The sequence below is a fragment of the Medicago sativa genome, chromosome 4 (assembly GCF_051527215.1).
Source record: "Medicago sativa cultivar Bolivia chromosome 4, Bolivia_mono, whole genome shotgun sequence".
NCBI lineage: Eukaryota > Viridiplantae > Streptophyta > Magnoliopsida > Fabales > Fabaceae > Medicago > Medicago sativa.
The window spans coordinates 61,974,961-62,001,700 of record NC_140752.1 but is presented as its reverse complement, the minus strand read 5'-3'; the positions used below and the strand labels follow the sequence as shown (position 1 = coordinate 62,001,700).

The 26,740-nt window shown below is 31.3% G+C and overlaps 1 protein-coding gene and 1 long non-coding RNA gene across 2 annotated transcripts; both read left to right on the top strand.

Moving 5' to 3' along the window:
- The first annotated feature begins 824 nt into the window (after positions 1-824).
- LOC146930479 (vicilin-like seed storage protein At2g28490) lies at positions 825-3,424 on the top strand. The gene is made up of 5 exons (XM_085702006.1): positions 825-1,386; positions 1,786-1,964; positions 2,066-2,146; positions 2,275-2,673; positions 2,764-3,424. Exons 1-5 carry the CDS (start codon positions 1,080-1,082, stop codon positions 3,262-3,264), a joined length of 1,467 nt encoding a protein of 488 aa, XP_085558132.1. The 5' UTR covers positions 825-1,079; the 3' UTR covers positions 3,265-3,424.
- An 8,217-nt stretch (positions 3,425-11,641) lies between these two features.
- On the top strand, positions 11,642-12,121 carry LOC146930478 (uncharacterized). Its single transcript, XR_015006413.1, has 2 exons — positions 11,642-11,777; positions 11,881-12,121. It is a non-coding gene; the product is annotated as an uncharacterized LOC146930478 (long non-coding RNA).
- The last annotated feature ends 14,619 nt before the right edge of the window (positions 12,122-26,740 follow it).

The following is a 26,740-nucleotide window of genomic DNA, read 5'->3' as shown; positions in this document are numbered from 1 at the left end:
ATGTTTTTTAAAGGAAAAATTGGTTATTGATTGAGTTATGAAATTGATTATGTTTATAGATTTGATGATGATGAAAAAGTTTTTTTCTTTCTTTCTGGGTTTGTGTGTTGTTGATGATGAAAATCATGAAGAAGAGGATGGAAGGAGAAGGAAGAAGATGAATAGTACAAACCCTAACATTTTTTTTGATTTTTTTTAACAGAAGAGACCAAAAGACGTAACGGAGATAAAGATAAAGTACCCAGACAGTCTTTTTGTTAGTTAAAAGACCAAAACGATACCAAGTAAATACTTAAGGGACCAATTGAGCATTTAAGTCTATTTCTTTTATCATTTGCAGTTGATTAACTTCACAACTCACATGCAACCATTTTCGAAACACTGCATACAATCCTTTAAATAATTATATTTTTTTTTATCAGATTTATCCATTTACACTTCATTTCATCTTCTTATCATATATCAAACATATTATATTAAGATGTGGGTTATTTAAACAAATATTTATATGATAAAATTGATGAAACGACTATAAATTTATAAAGAAAAATATATATTAATTAACAAATAATCTAAAACAATAACCAAAAATAGTAACCAAAAAAATATATATTAACAAATAGATTAACACATAATCTAAAAATATATATTAACAAATAGTAACCAAAAAAAATCTAAAACAATAAAGATAAACTAAACACATAATATGAATTTGAGAGAAACAACTGTCATAAATATTATAATGAAAATGATTTTACAAATATCATTTCTTTTGTATTTTTACTCCTTTTTCAATATATATACACCCATACGAAATCTACACCAAACATTATTCAATTTCATAAATCCTTCCAACTAAATATCATTGTTTTTGAACGGATAGGAACATGGTGTGTAAGTGTGTCATTGAAACATGTTTTCTCATTTCTCACTAGCAAACCTGTCTACAAACTACATCGCCAGCAAAACCTCCCAAGTCCTACATGCACGACACGTGCCACACTATACTCTCTTCACATTCTCTTCATAAACCACCTTCATCATCATCACACCGCTCAAATCCCTAATTGTAATTGTATATGCCATCATCAAGCACCATGGCAAAAACCATAACCACCCTTTTGTTCTTGCTCCTTCTTGGAGGAGTGACCATAACAATGTGTGAAGATGAAGAAAGAGAAGAAGGGTCATCATCAAAAAATTTGTTCTTGATGCAAAACTCAAAGAGTGTTGTCAAAACACATGCAGGGGAATTGAGGTTGTTTAAGAACAATGATGATAGGTTTTTGGATAGACACATGCACATTGGTTTGCTTAATATGGAACCAAGATCCTTGTTCATTCCTCAGTATCTTGACTCCAATTTGATCATATTTGTCCGCAGAGGTATTATATTACTCTTTAAGTAGCTATGCTTTTACTCTCTTTATATTAGATTCCCCACTTTTCTTTCTCTTCATAGTTAATCACACTAGCAGACAAGGAACTAGGCACAAAGTATGAAGAGTTAATATGCATTTTAGTCCTTGAAATAGTAAGATTCGGTCAATTCAGTCCTATATCAATTTAGGCCCTTAAATTGAATAGTGTGACCATCAAGTCAATATGGTGTGACATAAGTAGACTCATATCATATAAGTAATTGATTGGAGACATAATTATTAATGATATGTGACTATGTTAACAAAGTAGGTGCAATGATTATCCGAAAAACATTAAATTGATAGTGCATGAAATATGTAGTCATTAGAGAAATTGAGAGTGAAATTTTCAACTTGGATGCAGGGGTAGCAAAGTTGGGATTCATATATGGAGATGAATTAGAGGAAAGAAGAATAAAGACAGGGGACTTATATGTAATTCCAGCTGGTTCTGTATTTTATTTAGTGAATATAGGTGAAGGTCAGAGACTTCATGTCATATGTAGCATTGACCCCTCTACAAGTTTAGGTGATACTTTTCAGGTACATTATATGCATCTATAATTTCACATGTTTCACTCACATATTATCCACTTTATGTTTACTTGTTACCATGTTTTCTTACATTCTTCAATTTTATGTAGCCTTTCTATATTGCTGGAGGAGATAATCAACAATCTGTGCTTGCTGGATTCGGACCGACAATTCTTGAAACTGCATTTAATGTAAGCTATTGCCTAATGTAGTAATCTTATTAGAAATAAAATTACAATATATCAAGTGGATCTAAATTGTGTAGATTGAGAGCAAAACACTTAACAAATTGTGTATTATTATTAATTACCACTTATAGGAATCAAGAGCTAAGATAGAGAGAATTTTCACCAAGAAACAAGATGGTCCAATTGTGTACATTGATGATTCTCATTCTCCTAGTCTATGGACCAAATTCCTTCAACTGAAGAAGAATGACAAAGTGCAACAACTTAAGACATTGGTACAAAGCCAAGAAGATGAGGAAGAGGAGAAGCAAACAAGTTGGTCATGGAGGAAGCTCATGAAAAGTGTATTAGGAAAAGAGAACAAGAAGATAGAGAACAAAGACAGAGCTGATTCCCCTGACTCTTACAATCTCTATGATAGAAAACCTGATTTCAGAAATGCTTATGGTTGGAGCAGTGCATTGGATGGTGGCGATTATTCGCCGCTCAAAATACCTGATATCGGTGTTTTTCACGTCAATCTCACCGCGGTATGCAAACAAACAAGACCTTACACGTTTTAACCATGATATTGCTGGGATCTTATTCATCTTTTCTTTTTCATGCATTGTGTATGTTAGGGATCAATGATGGCACCACATGTGAATCCAAGTGCAACAGAATATACCATAGTATTAAGAGGTTATGGAAAAATTCAAATACTATTTCCAAACGGAAGCAATGCAATGGAAGCAGAAATCAGAGTAGGAGACATATTCTACATACCAAGATACTTCCCTTTCTGTCAAATAGCAGCAAGAAATGGACCCTTAGAGTTCATTGGATTCACAACCTCATCGAAAAAGAGTTATCCACAGTTTCTAGCAGGTGCTGCATCACTTCTTAAGACCATTATGGGACCTGAACTTGCAGCTGCATTTGGTGTGAGTGAGGGAACTATGAAAGAAGTTGTTGATGCTCAACATGAAGCTCTAATACTTCCTTCAACATGGGCTGCACCTGGTGGTGGTGGAGGGAAAAAGGAGGAAGATGTTTTGAAGTTTGTGGAAGAGAAGGTAAATGTTCAAACAAAGGGTGTTAAAGGGTTTGTTAATGATGTGATTATGGATGTTTTTGAATAGGTTGTTTAATTGTGGTGGAACAGTTAGTAGTGTTTGTGCCTTGTTTTCTTTTTTGTGGTTCATATGTCTATGTTATTTAGTTGTGAACAAAATGTAGTTTCCTTGTTCATGGAATTCTGTTGAGAATCCCACAATGTGATGGCCTAATTAACCTTGCAAATCAGTTTTCACTCTACAAGTCAATTTTGTAGGTTCAGGTATGTCTTGATTGACTTGTTAAATTTGTTTACTGGCATTAATACTAGTGTCGGTGTCTTAAACATTTTTGAGATCCGGTTTTAATCTTAAAAATTGAAGTTGATATATGAAGGACTTTGTGTCCTCCAAATTTTTGACGTTGAAAATTATACATGAATATATAGTAAACGGATAATAAGCTTTTGCCGTTAAATCTGTTAAGTTTTATGGATGGCAAAATCAATCATTTTCAACACGACATTCTATTAAGCAGCAATGCTATATATAGTGGATTGTTTTGTCGGACGTAGCATTTTCCTTCTATTAAGTGAACACAATTTTATAATACTTTTACTAAAACTAAATTCTTCGTCCAAGAAGATGGAAGGAGAAGGAGAGAGAAGGTTGGTCATCCCTGGAGTGGGAGAAGGTAGAAAATGATATGAACAATCCTAGATACCAATTAGTCTAGAATATAAGGACAACCTCTTTTGACCAATCATACCAACTCCAAGACTACTGATGTGAAGGTTGTTCTAGACCATTGGAAAAAAAGAAGAAGAGAATGTGAGTTGAAATGAAAAATTGTGAAGAATGAGTGACTATTTATATACAAAAGGCAAACATATTGTATTTAATTTATGTTGTTGTAATTTTGATTTACTGATATACTTTTCTATTTTTTCTGTTTGAAACATATTTCAAATTTTATAATAACGTACCAAACCCACCACGTTCTCCATAATTTGGACATGTTTGAGATTATATAATCCAAAATAAACTGAACATGATTCCAAATTATAACATCCAAAACAACCAAGACTATGGACGGTTATTTGCTCAACAAGGTAGGCCACTTAAACCATTATCTAGGTCCTGAAATTTTAAATACAGGTCAAATGTTGTGTAAAATAACTTTACATTCATAATTCATATAAGTTTAACGAGTAAATCATTATTTGGGTCTTGAAATTTTAATTGTTAGTAAACTGGGATTTAAATTTACGAAACATCAAATGTTTCCAAAAATGTCTAACTTCGTTCTAATTACTTTCTCTAATTAAAAGATCCAATTAAGTTATGGGTCGAATCAAACTTTCTCTAATATCATAAAAAGATTCAATTGAGGAAGCGTCTAACTCAATCAGTTCATTTGAATTATATTGACTAAATATAAAGAATATGGTTTTCACGTTGTAGTCATTCTAGAGTTTAACTCCATACTACAATTCTCAATATTATTCATCCTTCTTGTGTCTCCATGGTTGAGACAACCTTTTGTGTCATCACAAATCTCGGGTCAGTTTCCGTTCATGTTTATAGGTGTAGTGTGTTTAGAATACGAGTTCATTATTATTCTTATCCCATCTAGGGGTTGCTTGCCACACTTCTGCTCACTTATCTGATTCGACCAGCCCCTTTTTTGGTATAACTTTTGATTGTTTTGAGAAACTGGGTTTAGGTCAGTTATGATTGAACGACCAAAAGGTAGAAAGAAGATGGAGAAGTAAGGTAGAAAGAAGATGGAATGACTTTGTGCCTTCAATGACGACAATAGGGAGGCGACGATAGGGAGAGACATGGATATGTGACAATGACACCGACATCCCATTAACCTGCAATGACATCGATGTTGGTAGTGGCATCGTGAATGGTATGACCCCGATTCTCTCATTCATCATCATTTGGAGTGGCCATCTATCACTGTTTCTTACTTGCTGGTTACACCACAAAAACAATGGAATATGGAGCTAATTAATGCTTTTTTTGACAATACTACTGCTAGAAATATTTTTAATATATACTCTGTTATTCCCTTCGGTAACTCATGATGTGCCTGTTTGGAAGTTTGAGAGGGATGATGTTTATTCATTTAAAAGTGCTTACAAGGATATTCTGAATCATGATGTGGAATTTGTACAACACCATGTGCCGGGTAACTGGAATTGTATTTGGAGTTTAAAATTCCCCCTGAAGGTCAAGAATTTCCTATGGAGAGCTTGTCGTAATTGTTTGCCCACAAGAATCCGATTGCAATCAAAAGGAGTTCAGAGTACAGATAGGTGTGTAGTGTGTGATGATTTTGGTGAGGATAGTACACATCTGTTCTTTATGTGTGATAAAAGCAAGATTTGTTGGCAGCGGAGTGGATTATGGAGTCTTTTGATGGCTGTTTTTGATATTGATGCAAGCATTCCAACCAATGTGTTTGCTATCTTACAACACCTGAACCAACAACAAAAGCAAGTTTTCAGTGTGATCCTCTGGAGTATATGGAAGCATCGAAACAATAAAGTATGGAACAATGTTACTGAAACAGCTCAAGTTATTTGTGCTCGTGCAAGATCTCTTCCTACTAGTTGGAGGAATGCTCAGTCTAATCGTCATCCTATCCCTCAGCATCCTGCTACCCCAAACGACTTGAAGTGGATTAAACCAAGTCCCAACAAATTTAAATTTAATGTTGATGCGTCCTTTTCTCAAGCTCGGAATCGGGTTGGCATGCGTGTGTGCATTCGAGATGATAAAGATTGTTATGTTTTGGCCAAGACTGAATGGATGTCTCGCTCCTTGATGTGGATTTGGGTGAGGCTTTAGGTTTATTATCAGCCGTGTACTGGGTTCGCGATCTGCAACTAGGTGTTGTGGACTTTGTGCTTGATTCCAAAATTGTGGTAGATAGTCTTTATGACAGTAAAAGTGGCGTCTCTAATTTTAGCGCAGTAATCAATGACTGTCGATGCCTGTTAGCTTCTGATTTAGTAGCCTTTGATGTTAGGTTTATTCGAAGACAAGCCAACGAAGTTGCTCATTGTTTTGCTAGAGTGGCTTTGCGTCATCTAGTTTCCATATTCATATTAGGATTCCATCTTGTATCTCTACTATTATTATGAATGAAATGCAATAAGTTTCTTCTTAAAAAAAATGTAAAGTCATCGAGTCTCAAGCAACCTTTTCATATAATTTATGATGGCCATAAAATATTTCACGCGTTCTTTGCAGATGATGTTCTCCTGTTGCGAAGGCTAAAACTTCTCAAGCACATTTCATTGATAACCTTTTGTATAGTCTCTGCTTTTCTTTAGGTATCAAAGTCAGCCTAGATAAATCAAGAGATTGTGCCCCTAAAGGTGTTAGCATAGCCACTAAAGATGACCTTGAACAACTCACCAATATCAAATTTACCAATCAATTAGAGAAATATTTGTCATTTAAAATTAAGTATGGGCACACAAGGAAAGAGGACTTAATGGAAATATATGTTTAGGTATATCATTGAAACTTGCTTCTTGGAAAGGTAGATTTTAAATAAGCTAGTGCGTGTAACTCTCGCCAAGGTTGTACTTAATTCTTTACCAACATATAATATGTAAATATGTTGGTTTCTTCAATGTGTTTGTGATACCTTAGATAGAGTTTTGAGAAATTTTATTTGGCAAGGTACAACTGATCAATCCATATGGTTGGCTGGAACAAGATTATTAAACCTAAACAATTAGGTGGTTTATTGCAAAACACTTCTTTATTAGACAAACTTGTTCAGAGTTTAATGCAATATGAAAAGAAATTTTGAGTCTCACTTCTTGAAGATGAATACCTCTCCGAAGGAATTGTGTTCCTAGACAAAACGAAAGATGGCTCACCTACATGGAAATCTATTAATATAGGAGATACCAATTTTTGGTTCCAACCGTGTCTTTCAAAGCATCCCACTTTTTGAGAGTATCCAAGACATCTCGCCTCAACTAATGTGGTTGAAGATCAAAGACCGATGAGTCGATGGTAAAAATATCACATTGCAGACTTAAATCTTTCGCTATCATCAGAGGTTACTGCTTTGACTTAGAAATTGTCACCAAGTTTTGTTACTTCAGTTGAAAACTGCTGAGTTTGGACTTAAAATCTTATTGGGAAATATATTACGAGAAGCGAGTTTCACTGGCTTTCTTCTGTTACTCAGGATTATGGTTCTGACTGCCACTCGAATTGGATATGGAAGCTACCTCTTCCGGCCAGTGTTCATTTTTTTATTTGGAAGATTTGTTATTTATGAATCACTTTAAACTAAGTCTATTTTGCAACATCAAGGTGTCAACATTTCTCTTATGTTCCCTTATTGTGTTGAGAAAATCGAAACTATGTCTATTAATCACTGCTTACTAATTTGCCCATGAGTCGTGTCTATTTGGCGTGCATGCGTATTTTTGGATATCTCCACAAGGTTTCTTGAAGATTACAATGTGATATTTTTAAATGTTAGGCTAAATATGATTATCAAGGTAGGAACCATATATAGCTCCTTTGATCATGTGGAACATTTGGTGTACAAGGAATAAACTTCTCTTTGGAGGAGCATAGTTCGTGACTAAGTCTGTTATTGCTTATGTTTCTTTTCCAATTCCACATATCACATCGAGTGTTTGATAGCTCGAATTTCCCTTCCTTAGCATAGACACTGAGGGCAGTGTGTTGGCAGCATGGCGACAATGATATTTTGGTCCTAAATGTTGATGGTAGTGCATTAATGAACCCGGGACAAGCAGGCTATGATGGTATTATGCCTATCTCTGATGACCAATTTTTGTTTAGTTTCTATGTTAGTGTAGGCGTGTCAAATATTTTACATGCATAAATCCAAGCTATATTAATAGGAATTACTCTTTGTTGGGAAGCGAGCTTCAAGAAAATTACGTGTTTTTCTGACTCCCTCCATGTAATTCAGTTAGTGGCGAAGGAGAAACTGAGGTTTCATCATTATGCCAACCTTCTAGAGTTAATTCGAAGTTATCTAGTTAAGGATTGTGACATCTCCATCCACCACATTCTCAGAGAAGGAAACTCTTGCGCATATATTCTTGTCGAGATAGAAGCTAGTTATAGGAGACATCTTGTGAGGGTGCATGAACAATTTTCTTGTCTCTATTCAGCACTACTAGCGGATACTGTAAAAGTATCTTTTAATAGCACATGCTCCCTCCGGTCCTATTTATAAGTGAAATTTGGGTGAACAAAAACTAATGTATCTGGTTAAAAAATTAGATCAGATACGTCAACTTTTGTTGACCCAAATTTCTCTTATAAATAGAACCGGAGGGAGTAACTCTCATTGGTGAGTGACTATACTTTTTTTTTTTTGTCACATGAGAGAAAAAAGAAAGCTACGCCACTGAGTTACATGGAAGGCTAAATGAATGGACTTCCACTGATCATTATATTCATAACATAACATCTATTGAACTCAAGACATCTGTTTCAACTCCAGAAGTTTCAACTGCAGATATTCCACTGAGATTGAAATATATATGGTAATGGTGGCTTTGGAATGTAAAAAATAAACCTAAAAGCTTCTTTAATTTTGTTTTAAATGAAGTTTTTTATTGACAAGGGGAGACGTTTGTTAATTAAAGTGCCTCTTAACACTCCTTGTACAGCAGTCCCTCCCAAAAATATTTGAACTTTATACCTTAAGATTATAAGCTAAACTCTTACCATTGACATAACACCCCACATATAATTTTTTAATATATAATAATATAAAGTAAAATAATTTAATTAAATTTAAAACTACTCACACACTACCTCATGTACACTTGTATACCAGTTAAAATCCACCTCGCGGCAATCTTTGCTTATTTTGTGACTAAAATATTTATTTCTTTTTAACTCTGTTCTTGCTGATAAATTTGACCTAGCCAGCCACGGGCCGTAGGTCTTGGTGTTGTGTATGTGGTGTGTAGGATTATAGGGATGGGAAGAGGTCAGGTCCGGACTACAAGGGCCTACGACCTAACCCACTACACGTTAGGTCAAGCCAGAATTTTTTCTTAAATAGAGAAGACCTAGGCTTTTTTTAGAAGTCTTTTTTAGCTTAAAAGACTAGGTCACAAGTCATTCAAAAATCCTTTTATAAGCCTATTAGACCGGCTTATTTATGTAAATATGAATAATATTATTTATTATTATATTATATTTTGTACATTGAATTAAAATATAAATTTGTTAACTTTTTCAGTAATTTAAGCTTATTAGTATATATTAATTTTTTGCATATATAAATGTATTATAATAAACTAGAATTGAAATATGATACAATATATAGTAAATTCCCTAAAAACTCATGTTGATTATCAAAAGAGAGTTTAATCTAATTGATCTATTAGTTTGTTAGTCTATTTAAAATTAAATCACATTGCTTATTTAAATATATTTATATGATATAGAATTTTAAACAGACTAACAGGTCGTATCAAGCTTTCGGAAAGGCTAAACTTAGGCCCTTAAAAAAATTGGACAGGCTAGGCTTAGACCCTTAAAAAATTGGGCAGGCTAGACTTAGGCCTTATAAAGTACTCCCTCCGTTTCAAAATGAGTGTCGTTTTAGGCGTTTACACACATATTAAGAAATGCAATGATTAAGAGAAAGAGAATGGTTATTTTACCAAATTATCATTATTAATTATTGGTTAGTTTTAAAAGTAATACTTTGGAAGTAGTGTGCAGAGTATTAATTGGAGGGTACAATTGAAAAGAAAAAGTTATTATTGCATTGGAAACTGAAAGCGACACTCATTTTGAAACAAATTTTTTTGGCTAAAACGACACTCATTTTGAAACAGAGGGAGTATAATTCAGTCTAACCTATTCCCACACTTAGGAAGAAATTGAATGAGATTAAGGTTGACTAGTTACCCCCATATATAAAAGATATTTTGTCTCCTTGCTTGCTCATGATTTAGGTTTTCCTAATCCTCATTATTCTGCTAGGGAAGGCCCTGCCTTGATAATTGAGTTATGAGTATATAGGGCTCATATACTGGATTCTGTGGCTCGTCTATTGGTATTGAGTGACAATGAGGATATATATCAAATTGCTATTCGAGTCCAAACACATACAATCTTTTATATACTCCCTCCATTCTTTATTCTTTTTTAAGTGTCATTTTGAAATATTGACACCAGATTATCGAAGTGAATTTTTGCACCTTTATGTTTTATTATACCTTTATTTTAATCTACCAATATATTCATATTTTTTTTTACACGCTTTCTCTTTCCAATAAATTAAATATGTTATCTTTCTCTCGTAACAAACAATTGTTAGTTACTATTTTTTTCTTCTACAAATTCCTATTTTTTTAAACACTTTATCTCTCTTATAATAAATAATTGTCAATTTTAAGATAACAATAAACAAACTTTGTTTTAAAAATAAACAAACAAACTTTATTTAAAAAAAATTAACTTTAGTTTTTTAAATATATAGCATTAATTAGTTTTATTGAAAAAGATAAGAGTAATTGACAAAGGGTATAATTGACAAATCGTACCCTTAAAATACCAAAACGACAGTTAAATATGAACGATAAATCCGCACTCAAACCACACTTAAAAAGAAACGGAGAGAGTAATATTAATAGATTATAGGCTATTTGTATTTTTTTTTTTGAGAGAAGGCTATTTGTATTACTTAAATATTTCATTATTCTCTATTAGGACAATAATGATTATAATTATTTCGTATAACTATATTGTTTAATTGAAGTTTACAAAGTAATTGCAGATATTTTAGAACTTAATATTTTAAGAGCTCTTGATAAACTTCATAAAAACCCCCCCCTTATATAAAAAAAAATTAAATTCATTTGTTTAAGTTCCAAAAACATATTTTAAATGTGTGGTTATTAGATACAATTTCCAAATTTCATATTTTATAACTTTAATTAAATTTTGTTAACAAAAAAAAAAATCCTTGATATATTTCATATGTTACAACATTCATTACTTTTAGTTCTCTTTTGGGGTTTTTCCCCATATCTATTACGAATGTTTTTTTTTTTTTTTAATGTTTACTAAATCAAGAGATATGTGATGCATTAAGGTGAGTCTGAAGGTTATATACCTCTATCTTATACCGTCCATTCTTAATATATTATTAAAAAGCGGAAAAAATATATACCGGGAGCAAACCAAACCATCAAAAAATATATTACCAATGGCTAAAAGATAAATAAAAAAATAAAATGAACTTTCATGATCATCAAAGATTTTTATATGATATCTTAACTAAGATTAAGGTATCAATCAAATGAGATCAAGAGATAAACACAACACATTGATTAGAGTCATTTTATGTAATTTTATAAATGGCTTCTTGCAACTTCTAAATGTTAAAATAATTTAATCTAATTTAATAAAACATGAAATTTTTAATTATAAAAGGATCAAATATTTGTTTATTTATTACATGTAAATGAGAAAAGATATGGCTAGAATTTCCTTGTTTGTTTATACTTTGATCATCTTTTTTTCTTTATTTTTTGTTTTAACCAATGGTGGTATGTCATTTGTCATACTATTTCCTAATTTTTTCTAATTTATCTTATACACAATATTTTATCAACTTTTAATAACATTATTTTTTCTTATTTGACATTACAGAACTTGAAATTCGATGTGGCAGTGACGCTGATTGTCCTGTGTTTCCTCCCCCTCTGCATAATAGGTGCATTGACGATGTTTGTCATTTGTTTACCTCGTAATATTATTTGTATGTCATAATATTTTTATTTTTATAATTTACCTTAAAGTTTGAGATTTATGTTTCTCTTGTATCAAAAACAACAATGTTCTTGCTTGATTATAGCTACTAATAAACAAAGATAATATATGATTATGTAAATTAACTATTTATTTTAGTTCTAGATTCACTGTTTTTTTACTTGAGCATTTTTTTCAAAGTCATTAAAAATAGCTCGACTTAAACTTTTATGTAATAAATTTTTAAAAATAGTTTTATACTCATTAAATAATGTAACTGTAGACATAAAATGTCATAATATATTAAAAATTAATCTATAATTAGTTTTATATTAAAGTTTAATTATTATACACAAACACACAAATTATTTTTTTATACATGCATTTAATGATATGTTGTTACATCAACCGATGAATTTGACAACTCATATGTTTTCATATTCATTAACTGATATGGAAACACTTCATTAAATGCATGTACAAAATAATTGTACCAACCAATTAAGTTTCTTTATATTACCCTAAAAACATAGTATTTCAATAAGCGAAATGTTAACAAATATCATCTCTAAGAACACTTGTTAAAAAGTCCAAAAAAGAGACTTTATCTTAAAAATTATGTATTTAATACATTCAAACTTTAGAAATAAACTTTTTTTTCTTTTTTAAATAAAGCTTTGAATTTTTCCTCTCTTGAATCTTTAACAAATAACTAGTTAGCATGACCCTTTAATATAGTGGTCAATAAATATCATCCATACCGTAACAAAATAAAAAAATCATCTATACGTTTTGGTGTTTTCTGAATAATGACTATATTGATGATCATAACGTTTTGGTTTAAAAAAAACAATTGACTAAATGTAGTAGTATTGCCGTTAGATTATAAAACAACAATTGGCTAAATGTAGTGTTGCCGTTAGATTATTGTGAGAAAAGAAATATAACGAGTTCTAATTCTAAAAAGAGCCAAGTTATTTGACTAGAAAACACTTGTTTGGTAAAAATCATTTTTTCACTAGTTTATAACTTTTTGTTTTAGTTTATGGCATTTTTTAATAAGTTAATCCAAGTAGCTTGTAGCTCAAAACCTATAACTTATCATATTTTATTGGGTTAATTAAGTTTTTGGTCCCTATAAATATCTGCAGTTTTGTTTTTAGTCCCTGTAAAAATAAATCACACTTTTTAGTTCCTACAAAATTTTCCGTTAGTGTTTCTAGTCCATGTTAAATTAAAATATGTTTAATTATGCTTAAAATTTTAAATTTTTAATGATTTTTTACATACTTGTTTAAAACAATATAAAACTTTCTGCCTCAACAAGTTAGCTCAAAATTTTATTTTTAGGTCCAAATTTTCGTTAGTTTTATCTTGAATTTTCGGCGTTTTAAAAAAATTATATTTAATTCATTACATGTTAAAAAATTTTAATTTTTTATAAAAAAGATTATTATAATGTTCTTAACATGTCTGTTAAAAATCATTTAAAAATATAAAATTTGCTTAATTGTGCTTAAACTTTTAAATTAACAGGGATCAACACATACTTTTAGTCCTTGTAAAATTAAAATTTGCTTAATTGTGCTTAAACTTTTAAATTTTTAACATATTTTATACATACTTATTTAGAACATTATACAAAGTTCCTCCGCAAAAAAGTAACTCAAAATTTTATTAATAGGTCCAAATTTTCATTCATATAATCTTGAAATTTTGGCTTTTAGAAAAATTCATATTTAATTCATTACATGTTAAAAAACTAAAAGATTTTATAAAAGAGTGTCTTACGATGTTGTGAACATGTCTGTAAAATATCTTTCATAAATTTAGAATTTTAAGCATAATTAGACAAATTTTAATTTTACAGGGACTAAAAACACTAACAGAAAATTTTGTAGGGACTAAAAAGTGTGATTTATTTTTATAGGGACTAAAAATTAAACTGCAGATATTTATAGGGACCAAAAACTTAATTAACCCTATTTTATTTCAATTTTACTCATGTGATCTTATGTCATTTCATATTTATAAGTTAGTTTAACTGCTAATTTTACAAAATACTATAAATTCAATCAGCTAAGTTATTTACTGTAAGATGGCTTATCAACTATCCGTTATTTTTTATCAAACAAAGCCAAAATTATTTGTATTTGGAGTGTAGAAGATTCTAAGTTTGTGATTAGCAGCGATGTTACCTTTGACAAAAAAGCTATGGTGCCTAATGTGGTGATGTTCAAATATAAAATAATCAAGTAGTTAAGATAGAATCTAAAGACCAACCAGATTCTAGTCTTGTTTAGGTGGAGCATTCTGGTGTTACTCAAGATGATGACGAGGATGAGGTTGATCATGAGGATGTTCAACATGGAAAATACACATACATTACAACAACATCAACATGAATCTTTAGATACCACAAGCCCAAAAAAGAATTATAAAATAGTTCGGAAGTTTGGGTCAGACAAACCTTTGACGCATTATGGGTTTGTAAATTTACCTTCAAGGCAAAGATGGAGAGTTGGTTGGTTATTATGGAGTAAGATATGCAATCTCTTCATAGGAAAAAAGACATGTCCACATGGGAGTTGATCCCATTGCCTACGGATGCATTAAAAAAAAGAATATCATAGCAACTACCAAGACATGCGGTAGGAGACATACAACTAGGATAATGGCTAAGGGGTTCACACATAAGAAAGAGGTTGATTACAGTGAGATATTTTTCTCCGGTGGTGAAACCATGCAAAGTAGATAAAACCATGCAAAAGTACGGGTAAACACGACAAAATTGAAAGAAGAAAAAAATTAAGAACTAAAAACATAATTTTTTTTTTGGTCTCTTAGAAAAAAAAATGTATCTATCTTGAAAAACGAATGATAAATAGTTCTAATTAGTACCTATCTTGTTTTGTTTTATTAGCTTACATTTTTAAATATATCCCACCTTAACCTAAGCCATGTTATAATCCTGAAAGACCTCAAAATGTGTATATAGTATGATCTTGAATGTCTGTTTAGAATTGTTTCAAATTTACAGCAAGGTACATTCATGTGACAACCATAGTGGGCAAATGTCGTGACCAACGCTACTGCTATAGGTGATACATACATGTATAATAGAAAAGAGTGTGTCTAAGAGTAGGAGCTATCTTCTATGAGACTGTACCGCTTACATGGAAGTGGTAAGTTAGTCAAGTATGTAAATGGGACGAGATGATGATATGAACAACCTCTTCGAAACTGTATGTTTTCCTAAAAAATATGCAAAGATTGAAATTTATATTCTTTCGTTACTTGAGGATAAGCAACAATTTAAGTTTTGGGTTGTGATGACAGGTCATCTTACGTTATTCTTAGCATATTTTTTAGTAGCTTTTATTTAGTTTTGATCCAAAATAGAGGAGTTTTAGAACAACTATTTATGGTTTTCGGGATACTTTTTAATGTATTCTCTATTTGAGTCAATAATTCTAGTTTCCCCAAAACATAGCAAATCCAATGTGTTTTGATGTAATTCAAGAAGAAATCATGCAAATCGGCAATACAAAACATCTTGAAGACTTGTGAAGATCTTAGGAAGACCATGCATGAAAGATTCAAGAGACCTCGTAAGATATTACAATGGGAGGAATTTTGTTCCCAAGTTCCAAGACATACTATAAGGAAGAAAGCACCTAAAGGATGAAGAAATAGACGATTATGCGCGGGAAAATAGCACCCATGCACCCCAGACATGATCAATGCGTAGGGGGCAAGGACTATTGCAGTCATGCACCTAGCCGTGCTCCTGTGGCATGATGAGTGCGGGTCAGAACTGTTTTTTCCTACTTTTAAGTGGAAAAGCTTGGTTTTCAAACCCTGACTCAGGTGGAAACCAAACCTATAAATGAAACTTCTCTCATTCATATTTTTCATTCAGAACGAGGGAACCTTTAAGACCATTGAGAATTTCAGAGATCCTAATTTAAGTCTTTGTTTCAATTACCTCTGAGAGAGTAAGAACCACATGTAGGTGCATTTGCCTATAGGATTGAGGACCTTAAGCATTGACCCACGTAGAAACTCATGTGCAAGGTTGCAACTAGACAGCTAGAGGGGAATAAACCCAAACCTTTGAGAAAGTAAGGCCCCACACGTACAAACTAGTGTGATTAGTAGGTGCAACTCAATAGCTGGTAGGAAATAAAACTCCATGAACTCAACACTTAAATAAAAGACGTAAATCCAATATCTAAGTTATCCTTGACCATTAATTTATTCCAACAAATAAATTGAGGGGATTGGAAGAATCTTAACTGCCGCTAACATTCGGCTATTAAAACATGTTACTCCTAAACTTTTGCTCTGCGCAAATAAAATAAATTGCAAAACCCCCTTTAGCTTTTATTTTATTTTATTGTTTTAATTTATTGTTTTTTATTCCCAAATAAGTAACACGAATTGCCATTGGAACAAAAATCCATGTGGATACGATACTCTATATACTCTTTATTACTTGGTAAACGATTTGGTACATTTGCCTAAATCCGACCTTCAGGCGCCAAAAATTTGATGGACAAATTGGCAAGTGTACCAATCGTAACAATTAATAAAGTAAGTTATTATTTCCACAGAGATTTTCGTTCGACTTAGAAATTTACTAAACTTATTGATTAAAAAGCGGTAAAGAGTTAATGGTTTTGCAAGTTTGAATTGTTTGCACAATAAGAATAGTTGTTTGATTGCAGAAAATTAAAGAATTTGATTCAAATGTTTAACAGTGATTAAGATTCTTCTGATCCCCTTTATATTCTTTGTTGGACTAATCAAATTACCCATTAATTAAGACCTAATAATTATATAAACAATGGTTCGTTCGTAGGTTTTGTCAAAAAAACATTCATATGAAGAATATTCTCGTCCTTACAAATGTCAGATTGCTCCATAACCTCCATTACAAAATTATGAAAGTCATGGACATATCATTCGACCTCAACATCTCATGCGTCTCCTGAATTGTTATCTAAAGGACTTACACTCCATGAAGGTCTATAACCTCATACCCTAATGGTCTATAATAAATGAAAGACTCTTGACCAAAAGTCATATGTAACCATTCGGTTAAAGCATAAGACTTAGTTTATGAACTCTAATCTATATTGTAAAAGAATTAAGGGAGAAACTCGTGAAAAGCACATGTTACTCAAATAATAATAAATAAATAAATTACATTAGTTCAATCTAACGAATAAATAGAGGTTCATTTTAGAATCCTAATCTCAAAGGTTTAGTTACTCGTGGTAACTAACATCATAACAAAACAAAGGAAAAAATACCCTAGAGAACAAGAGGAGGAAACCCTATCTTGAAGCTCTGGATGCTTGACCATTGCTTTATACCGCCAAATTTCTGAATGAAAATAACTGTATGCAAGGGTCTCTACTTGTAGACATCATTACTTATAGTTTAAGAGACGAGAACTAGTTTTTCCTCCGATCCAGGTTGTAAAACAAGCTGAAAGTGCAATTTACCAGCAGGAAAGCAGAAGGGTCCATTGTTTATATAATTCTTAGGTCTTATAAAAATCAGGGGTGCATGAGGCAGTCCCTGGATTATAAAAAACGCCTGGGCACTTTTTCCATGTGCAGGGGCGCATTGGAAAGCTCCCAGGGTGCAAATTATATGCAATTTTTCATCCTTTTTTTAGCGTTCTTCTGTCTTGAAATGGATTGAAACTTGTGACGAATTTTTTCCTACTTATATTTTCTTCAAGAAACTTACAAGTACCATTGGTCTTCGAATGAAAAAAAGTATCTAAAAAAATAGCCTGAACATTATATGATGCTTCGTCATCACAGTCTTTTTTAGCATGTTGGGTCAAATACCCCCTATACTTATCCGGAAAATACTTGCGTACCATAGGAGTTAGGTACCATTGGCCAATAAAATTTTGACAAATGCCAAAAACCTTTAAAACCAGTTTTTACAAAAACCGGCTTAAAAAGTCTAAAATAAAATATTGGAATATAAGTCCAAAAGGAAAATTGGTTTTACCACCGTTTGTTTTATGTCCAAATTATCAGGATATCGCACTGGTAAAAGCACAAATTAAATGGCATGAAAAAACAGCAAGATACTATCTAAAAGAAAATTTTGATTATTTTCTTTTTAAACAAAATATAGAATTAGCTGATTCTTTAAGAGAAAAACTTAAAAAATTAGCAAGATAATGGAAGGTCTTATAAATCCATTTGGAAAAATAATACCTCAACCATTCATATTAAAACCTAATTATAATAATATAATTAGAATGAGAAACCAAATTAATTGGTTAAGAGAAACAGCATATGGTTTCTAATAATTGAAAATGATTATTCTACATACTGGGAGTATGAAAACTTTGCAAATCTTTTAAGCCTTAGAATACAAAAGTTTATACATGGCTAGTAAAGGTGTAAGTGAAAAAATACAAGATATTTTTGAAAACCTAACAGTACTTCAGGAACAGTTAGATAAAATAGTAGAATTTCTACTAAAAGAGTTTGAAGAAAAACTCAATGGAAAATTATCTAACCTAGAAGAAAACCAAAAATTGTTAGATGAAAAACTTTGTGTAAAAATAGATGATTTAATCGATCTATTAAAACTCTTACCTATAAGAGATAAATGTCTAACCCTAGAAGAATTACAAACTTTTGTCAAAAAAGAGGGGGGAGACATGATAGAAATTTCAGAAAAATCAGAAAAAGAAATTAACTTTTTCGCGCCTTTACCCTAATATGGACGAAACAAAAGAAGAAATAGCAAACCAGCTAAATGAATTACAAACATTAATGGCTTCTTTAGACATTAATAGAAAAAATCAAATAACCGAAGAATCTGATGACGAAAACAAATTTGTCTACGACTTTGGATCAGAAAGTTCTTTCAGTATGGAAGAAGAACCACAAGTAGGACTTGTGAAAACTAATGAACAACCAGAAACATCAGAACAAGGACGTAAAAGAGGACGTCGAGAAGGTGAAGAAGAATTTATTGATCAACAAATCATTCAAAACAAAATGGATGATAGAAAATTTAAACAAATACCATCTAAATATATACCTATTATAAATCGTCACAAAGAAGATAATGTTTTGAACATTGACTGCAGTGAGGATATTAAAAAAGAACTAAGAAGTTGGCATCATGATCACATGGTAACAATCCAATTAGACCCTACACTTGAGAAACTAAGTCCAAAAAGTATTTTCAACTATTTAAAAACAAAAACCATAGGAAATGCTTAGAGTTTCATGTCTGAAAAATCAGACTCAGAACTTCCATCAACAACTGAAGAAGTTATAAATCATGTTTATTCAATCTTGAAAAAAGAATTTGTAGGTTTTGATGCGCCAGAAGCAGAATCAGACCTAGAAAACACAAACATTCATAGAATCCTTAATCTAAGAATTTGTGATATGTGTTATGTTGAACCATTTATATGTGAGTTTAGCAAATATTATTATGCAATATCTCCACAAAAGAGATTACAATATAATCTTTTAGGATTATTCTACAATAAACTTCCATCATCTGTAGGAACAATAATGGAAAAAGTAATCCAAGAACATCTAGAAGTAATCGTAGGATTAGACGATACTCTAGGAACAAGAATAACTGCATTAAGGAAATGGATATCCGAAAAATGCATGGAAAAAACTGCTAAAAGAGAAGCAAAGATAAACGTTTGCTGTGATAGAATTCGGGACAAAGTAGGAAACTACGGTTGTAGTAAACCTAGAAGAAAGAAAAAGAAAAAAGTTTTTAGGAAAATAGATCGTTCTGAATATAAAAGAAAAAAGAAATTTCCTAAGAAATTTAATAAACAAAAATATTTTAGGAGAAATAAAAAATATCCTAAAAAGAATTCATGTCCTAAAGGAAAGAAAACATGCACATGTTGGTTGTGTAATGAAGAAGGACATTATGCAAATGAATGTCCTAAAAAGAAAGATTTAAAAAAGAAACCTTGAAATTAATCTGGGAAGTAGGTTTCGAACCAATAGAATCAGATATAGATTCTGACGAGAGTAGTATTTTTGAATATACTACTGAAGAAGAAATTGAAGAATGAGTAGAAAAATCTTAAAAAATGGAAATCCTAATGCAACATTTATTCAAATAACACTGAATAAAAAGAAAATTATGGGTTACATCGATACTGGTGCAACTTTATGTTTTGGCAGAAGATCCATATCAAAAGAAGGATGGATTAGATTACAAAAGCCAAAAGAAATTATCTTTGCTGATAAGGTAAAACATCAAATTTGGTTTGTTCTAAAACATGTTTTTATAAAAATTGAACATAAATATTTTTATGTAAGATCAATTTATGAACATGACTCTGGAATAGATGTAATAATAGGAAATAACTTTTTAAAGTTATATAATCCTTTTATTCAAAAACTTGACACTATAACATTAAATTGGTTTGATGTCAATAATCCATAAGAAAGTGAATTTGTTACAACAAATAATATAACAAAAAATGAAATTTTGAAGGCAATTTCAGAAAATCTTAATATACTTAGATGTATGTGGGATAAGAGAAAGTTTTACCTAACAATCGAACAAAATTTAGAACACCACTTAAATCAAGTTTGTTCTGAAAATCCATTAGATTCTGTGGTCAACAAGATACAGGATTTAATCACTATAAAACTTAAAGACCCTAAAAAGGAAGTTAAAGTTTTATATAAAATTCCTTATTCCCCTGAAGATAAGGAAGAATTCAAACAAGAGATAGCAGAATTATTAGAAAAAAGTCTAATAAGAGCTTCTATCAGTCCACATTCAGCGCCAGCCTTTTATGTCAGGAAACACAATGAGATAAAAAGAGGTAAGGCTCGAATGGTAATTAACTATAAGAAACTTAATGATTCAACCATAAGTGATTCTTATAAGTTACCAAGAAAAGATTACATTTTTGAAAAAATAAAAGGATGTAATTGGTTTTCATCTTTAGATGCAAAGTCTGGATACTGACAGTTAAGGTTATCAGAGGAAACAAAACCTTTAACAGCCTTTAGTTGTCCAGAAGGACATTTTGAATGGAATGTTTTACCATTTGGTTTAAAACAAGCACCATCAATATATCAAAGATTTATGGACAATACTCTTAAAGGTCTTGACCATATCTGTTTTGTATATATCGATGACATTTTAATTTTTACTAACGGAAGTAAAGAACAACATGTCAAAGATGTTATAACTGTTTTAAACAGGATAAAAGATAGAGGTATTGTTTTATCTAGAAAAAAGTCAACACTTTTGAAACAAGAAATTGAATTCCTTGGTCTTATTTTAAGAGAAGGAGGAAAACTCGATTTATCACCACATGTTCAAGAAAAAATTCAACTTTTTCCTGATCAATTAGTGGATAGAAAACAAATCCAAAGATTTTTGGGATGTTTAAATTATATTGCTAATGAAGGATTTTTCAAAGATTTAGCAAATGACAGAAGAATTTTACAGAAGAAAATATCTGAGAAAGTGCCATGGAAATGGACACAGGAAGATACTGAGGCTGTAAAATCAATCAAAGAAAAACTAAAAGTTTTACCACAACTATACAACCCAACAGAAAATGATTTTTTGGTTGTAAATGTTGATGCAGATCAGTTTACTTGGGCTGGAGTTATGAGAGCTCTACCTAACGGTAAACAAAAATTGGGATTAAATCTCAGTGGATATGTTGAGGATGAAACCCCACAACAATCCTATACCATTGTGGGCGCAACCCCACAGTTAAAATTAGATATCCCTATTGGGCGATCAGATATAAAATCAGTCTCGACTGATACAAGACTTGATTATTCAAGCAATAACATCCGGATTAAGGATAATGAACTTGTCTTGTGCAAATATATTTCAGGATCTTTTAAAGATGCTGAAACAAGATATCATATCAATGAGAAAGAAACCCTTTCTTGTTTAAAAGTTTTAGAAAAATGGAGAATGAATTTAATTCCATCAAGGTTTTTATTAAAAACTGATTCAACTTATGTTAGCGGATTTTGGCGCTACAATTTAAAAGTTGATCATAAACAAGGGAGACTTGTTCGATGGAAAATGCGCATCCAACAATTCTATCCTTATATTCAACTAATAAAATCAGAAAATAATTGTTTTGCAGACACACTCACAAGAGAATGGAGCAAGCCTTGAAGGTGCTTCAAAACAATCTAAAGCAAAAAGATGAGCAGATAGAAATCTATCGTCAGAAGCTTCAAACTCTTTCTTCTGAGAGGGGGGAGATGATAAAAATGATTGACGAATTTTTGAAAATCATGAAAGCAACAACAGGAGAACATGCTGAAGTTCAACCTAATGAAGCTCCTAAAGATGAGGAAAATTGGGACTTGTTAGGACAAGATTCTGGAAAATACAACTACTATGTAAAGTACACAGCTCCAGAAGAATCAAAAATTCCCATTAAATCAGTAGAACCCAGCGGTTGGGATTCAACAACTAAATCAAAACTAACAACCTCAGACAGTAAAAAATCATGGGGTGATATTGTTGAAGAAGAAGAGTCAAAAAACGACTTTGCAGAATCAAACGTTGTTGTAGATCCAATTGACGAGCAACTTGGAAAAAAGGTCTATGTCATTTTTGATGGACCTATGAAAGGAATCTATAAAAACTGGGCAATAGCAAGACTCCACATCGATGGAAAGCCAGTAAGACACAAAGCTTATCCAACAATGGAAGAAGCAAAAACTGCATTCAACGCAGCATACAAAGAAATTGCTACTTCTGTTAACATGGGACAACCATCAACAATGGAAGTTAAAAAGAAAGTCTCAGTAGATTCAATAATCAATCTTCAGAAGATGCAAAAAAGAGAAGTTAAACTTGACGACTTCTTAGCTAAATGGAGATGGTTAGCAGATTATAAAGAAGAATTCGCTTTGGAATGCTTTTATCCAGTTAACACTAAACTTTGTGTTAAAGCAAACACAGTTCCAGGAATATCAAAAGAACTTCTCAAAGATTTCTATGATATGGGACTTCTAAGAACAGTCTACCTAGAAGAAAAGGAAGGACAAAGGTTTCAAGAACTCAGCAATCTTCCAAAATAGATTGGTGATATAGCAAAAAGGTTTAATGACTTATTCTCAAAAGGAAGAGAGATATTCCTTCAGTTTGAACAAACCTATCCATGGTTTGATGGAGAAAATAACTTCATGGCAGCTGAGCCAAGAACAATTATAAAAATAGGAATTTCAAACAAATCCTATTTACCACCAAATCCAGAAAGTGTTGGATGGACAGTTCACTCGTTCATCTATCAAATGAAACGTTTTTATGATAATCTTATTAGATATGGTTCATCCATTATCAATTATAAGGTTTTATATGTTACAGATTATTGTCTAATGGTCTGTGATGCCAAAAAGAAAGTGTCAGAAGAACACCTTAAGCAAACTCTTCACTTTGAAGATCTGTTTTCAGGATTTGAAAATGGTCTCTACAGGATACCAGAAGAAATCCAGAAGGAGTGTTGCCTGTATTTTCAAAAATACAAGGGACACATGTGCAAATGGTGTGCGTCAAAACTGTCGGCACTAGAAGACAAGGCTACAAAGAAAGCTTGAGACACGCGTCATGTAGATGACCTGTTGTAATAATGTAGCCTTATCATCTGAGTCAGACGGGGCCCATTTAGGCAAGGAATCTTATCACATTAGGTGATAATGCATTGTTTTTCTTGTTGCGTGTTGTAATTGCTTTTCTTTTTAGCTGGCTAGGAAAAGGACATGTAACCACTTGTGAGTCCTTTCCGCCTATAAATAAGAGCTTTCAGCTCATTGTAACATAAGAGTAAATGAACTAAGTTTTCTTGTATGAAATTGTTCTCTTAAACTCTTCCTAGTTTCTAACTAGTTGATTCTTGAGCTACTGCTCTGGAGGAATCACGTATTTCTTAGAAATACACCCCAAATTATTCAAAAATATAACCTTAGGGGGTTATACCCAAAACAAATCAAAAGATCAAATACATCAGAAGCTTTGAGCTAAAACCAAAAACAACAAACCTTCTGGTTAACCAAGTAGAATCAACAGTTTTCAAAGAAGACCAACAACTTTCAAGTCCTAGCAAAACAATCAGGTATGAATTTAATAACGATTTCTTATAAAAATACTATTCAGTATCATATTATTGTTAACACAAATAATTTTACCATAAAATTATCAAACTAAAATGGAATTTAGTGTAATTAAAGAAGATGCATTAGGTTTTAGAGCCGATGTATTAATAGATCATATAGAAAAGGTGGATTTTACCTTAAAACCTGAAGAAAATTTCAGAGAAAAACAAAAGAATATTATTTCTTTAATAAAAGAAAAAATATCCAGAGAAAACATTCTAAAATATGGAATGATGGTAGGAGAAATACCTAATGGAATCAACAGATGGATCTGTCGTTATAACCATGATAGATAAGGAACAAATAGATGAAAGACTAAAACATCTATCAATAGAAAAAAGGAAAAAGATAGGATATATTCATATATCAACTATCCAACCAAATAATCATAAAAAGTACTTTTATGATAGGAATAGATTCAGAATTAGAACTTCTAATAGAAGATGCTAGAATGAATAAAAATAAATCACTAATAACAAAAGGTGAAGGAAATTTAAAATATGGAAAATTAAAATTTGACATAAATCTACAAGTAGGTTTAAGTCTAAAAGACATAGATCTGAATAGATCCATAGTAATTCATTATAGACTCAAAGATCAAGATCTTATGAGATCAGGAAATCATCCTTTCACTGTATGCTATAAAATGAATTATGCACTAAGCAAATCTCATCATAGTATAGAGTTTAGTGGAAAAGAAAAAATACAAATAGATGAACTATTTGCATCATTTTTAAAATTGGAATCACCAATTCAAAAACCATTAGAAAAATCAAAGTCAATTATGTCTATTGAAAGAACTCCTTTATTACGGAGCAATAGTCTAAGACCAAGACAAAATTCTTTGACAAAATTTTTAGCACCTAGATCTTCGTTTGGAAATGAAGAAAAAGTAGAGCTTAAGAAAGCTATTTCAGAATTAAAATCAGAAGTTTCAAGCATTAATAAAAAGCTATAATGCCTGGAATAACAATAAAAAACGAATTGAGTTTATTCAGAATAAGATTAAAAACTTTAGTTGATAAAATAGAAGGAAATTTTCTAAAGATAGAAATGAAAAATACCCTTTGGGGAATCCGTGATTTAATTATTCAGCATATTTCATATGTGGAAGAAATATTAAGAGAGTTGGAAGAAATAGAAATTATTTCTACCCAACAAAAAGAAAAAGCTGAAATCTTATTATGGCCTGCTGAAAAATTAAGTTATTTAGAAAACCTTTTGAAAAAGGCTGAAGAAAATTTCACCAGTAATTCTGTACCGAACCAATAATGCCTGGATTGGGACTTATAACAGAATTAAAACTTTTTAAAGAAAGACTAGAAAATATAGTCTGTGATATAGAATATTACAATCAAAGAATTGTTCTAAGACAAATTCTTTTCCATTCTAAAGAATTCGTACAATATCATATAGAATATATTGAAGACTTTCTAAGAGAAATAGAAGATTTAGAAAATCTTACAAATATACAAAAAGAAAGAGCTAAAACACTCTTAAAACCATTTCAAGGGTTAATCAAAATCGAACAAATGTTAAATCAAGTTCGAGAAAATTCCGCTGGCGATTCTGCCTCAAACCTGGTATCAGAGCCAGTAATACAATCCTAAGGGATAACAAATGAAACTGAAAATAAAAATAAAAATATTATTTTTTCAGAAAAGACAAAAATCTTTTAAAATTGCTTTAGGTGGACAAAATCCACGTGTTACACACTGATTGGGTAATGTTATATAACATTGAAATTCACTATGTCACACAAGTGGAGTCCATACTTATCCCCATTTTCGTGAGTCAAGTACTAATTGTACCTTTCTCATTACAATCTATATAGTTCATATTTCCGTTAAAAATATAAAAATGAGTGTATTTTAGTGTAGCTCTCGATGCATTATATCATATTTGTAAGGACCTACCATAATGAATATGTCTGACTTTCGAGCACATGATTTGAAGGAAGTTGTACAACCTTTCATAGAAGGTGAGTGAATTCTAATTTTGTCCGACTCCCGTTAATAAAAGAATTGCTTATAAAAAAAATACTACTTGTAAATTTATTTTGTCATAAAATAATTTTTTTTATTGGGAGGGAGGTTGGGTAATTCAACTAATTTGAGTTAGGAGATAAGGAGTTGGAGGTCCTTAGTTCAAACTAAGATGAAATATTTTCTTTAGACAAAACGAAGTAAACTTTTTTTTTTTCCAACGCAACAACTAATTACTAATAACATTTGTTGTTAACTTTCTTTTACTCTTTTTTAAATAAAATCATTAACACAACTTTTATGTTAGAAATATATGTTTGAGTTACACACATCATATGTATGTTGCGTTATTTGACGAGCCTAAAATATTATCTGTAAAAATTTATGAAACAAAAGGCTGTTTAGTTCTTTTCAATTATTATTATTTTTATATTTTTAAAATAGTTAAACTAGTCCATCTAAATTGGTATATGAAAAATCGAACCTAAAACCTTGAGAAAAGATCATACTCCAAGGTTTTTTCAATTATTTATTAATACATTTTTTTTTTGTACAAAAAGATAATGCGGTTTAAACTTAGGATCTCATGCATAGTGC

Coding starts and splice junctions, on each gene's coding strand:
- LOC146930479 (XM_085702006.1), top strand. CDS start 1,080: ATGCCATCATCAAGCACCATGGCAAAAACCATAACCACCCTTTTGTTC. Junction 1,387..1,785: donor GATCATATTTGTCCGCAGAG/GTATTATATTAC, acceptor ACTTGGATGCAG/GGGTAGCAAAGTTGGGATTC. Junction 2,674..2,763: donor TTCACGTCAATCTCACCGCG/GTATGCAAACAA, acceptor TGTGTATGTTAG/GGATCAATGATGGCACCACA.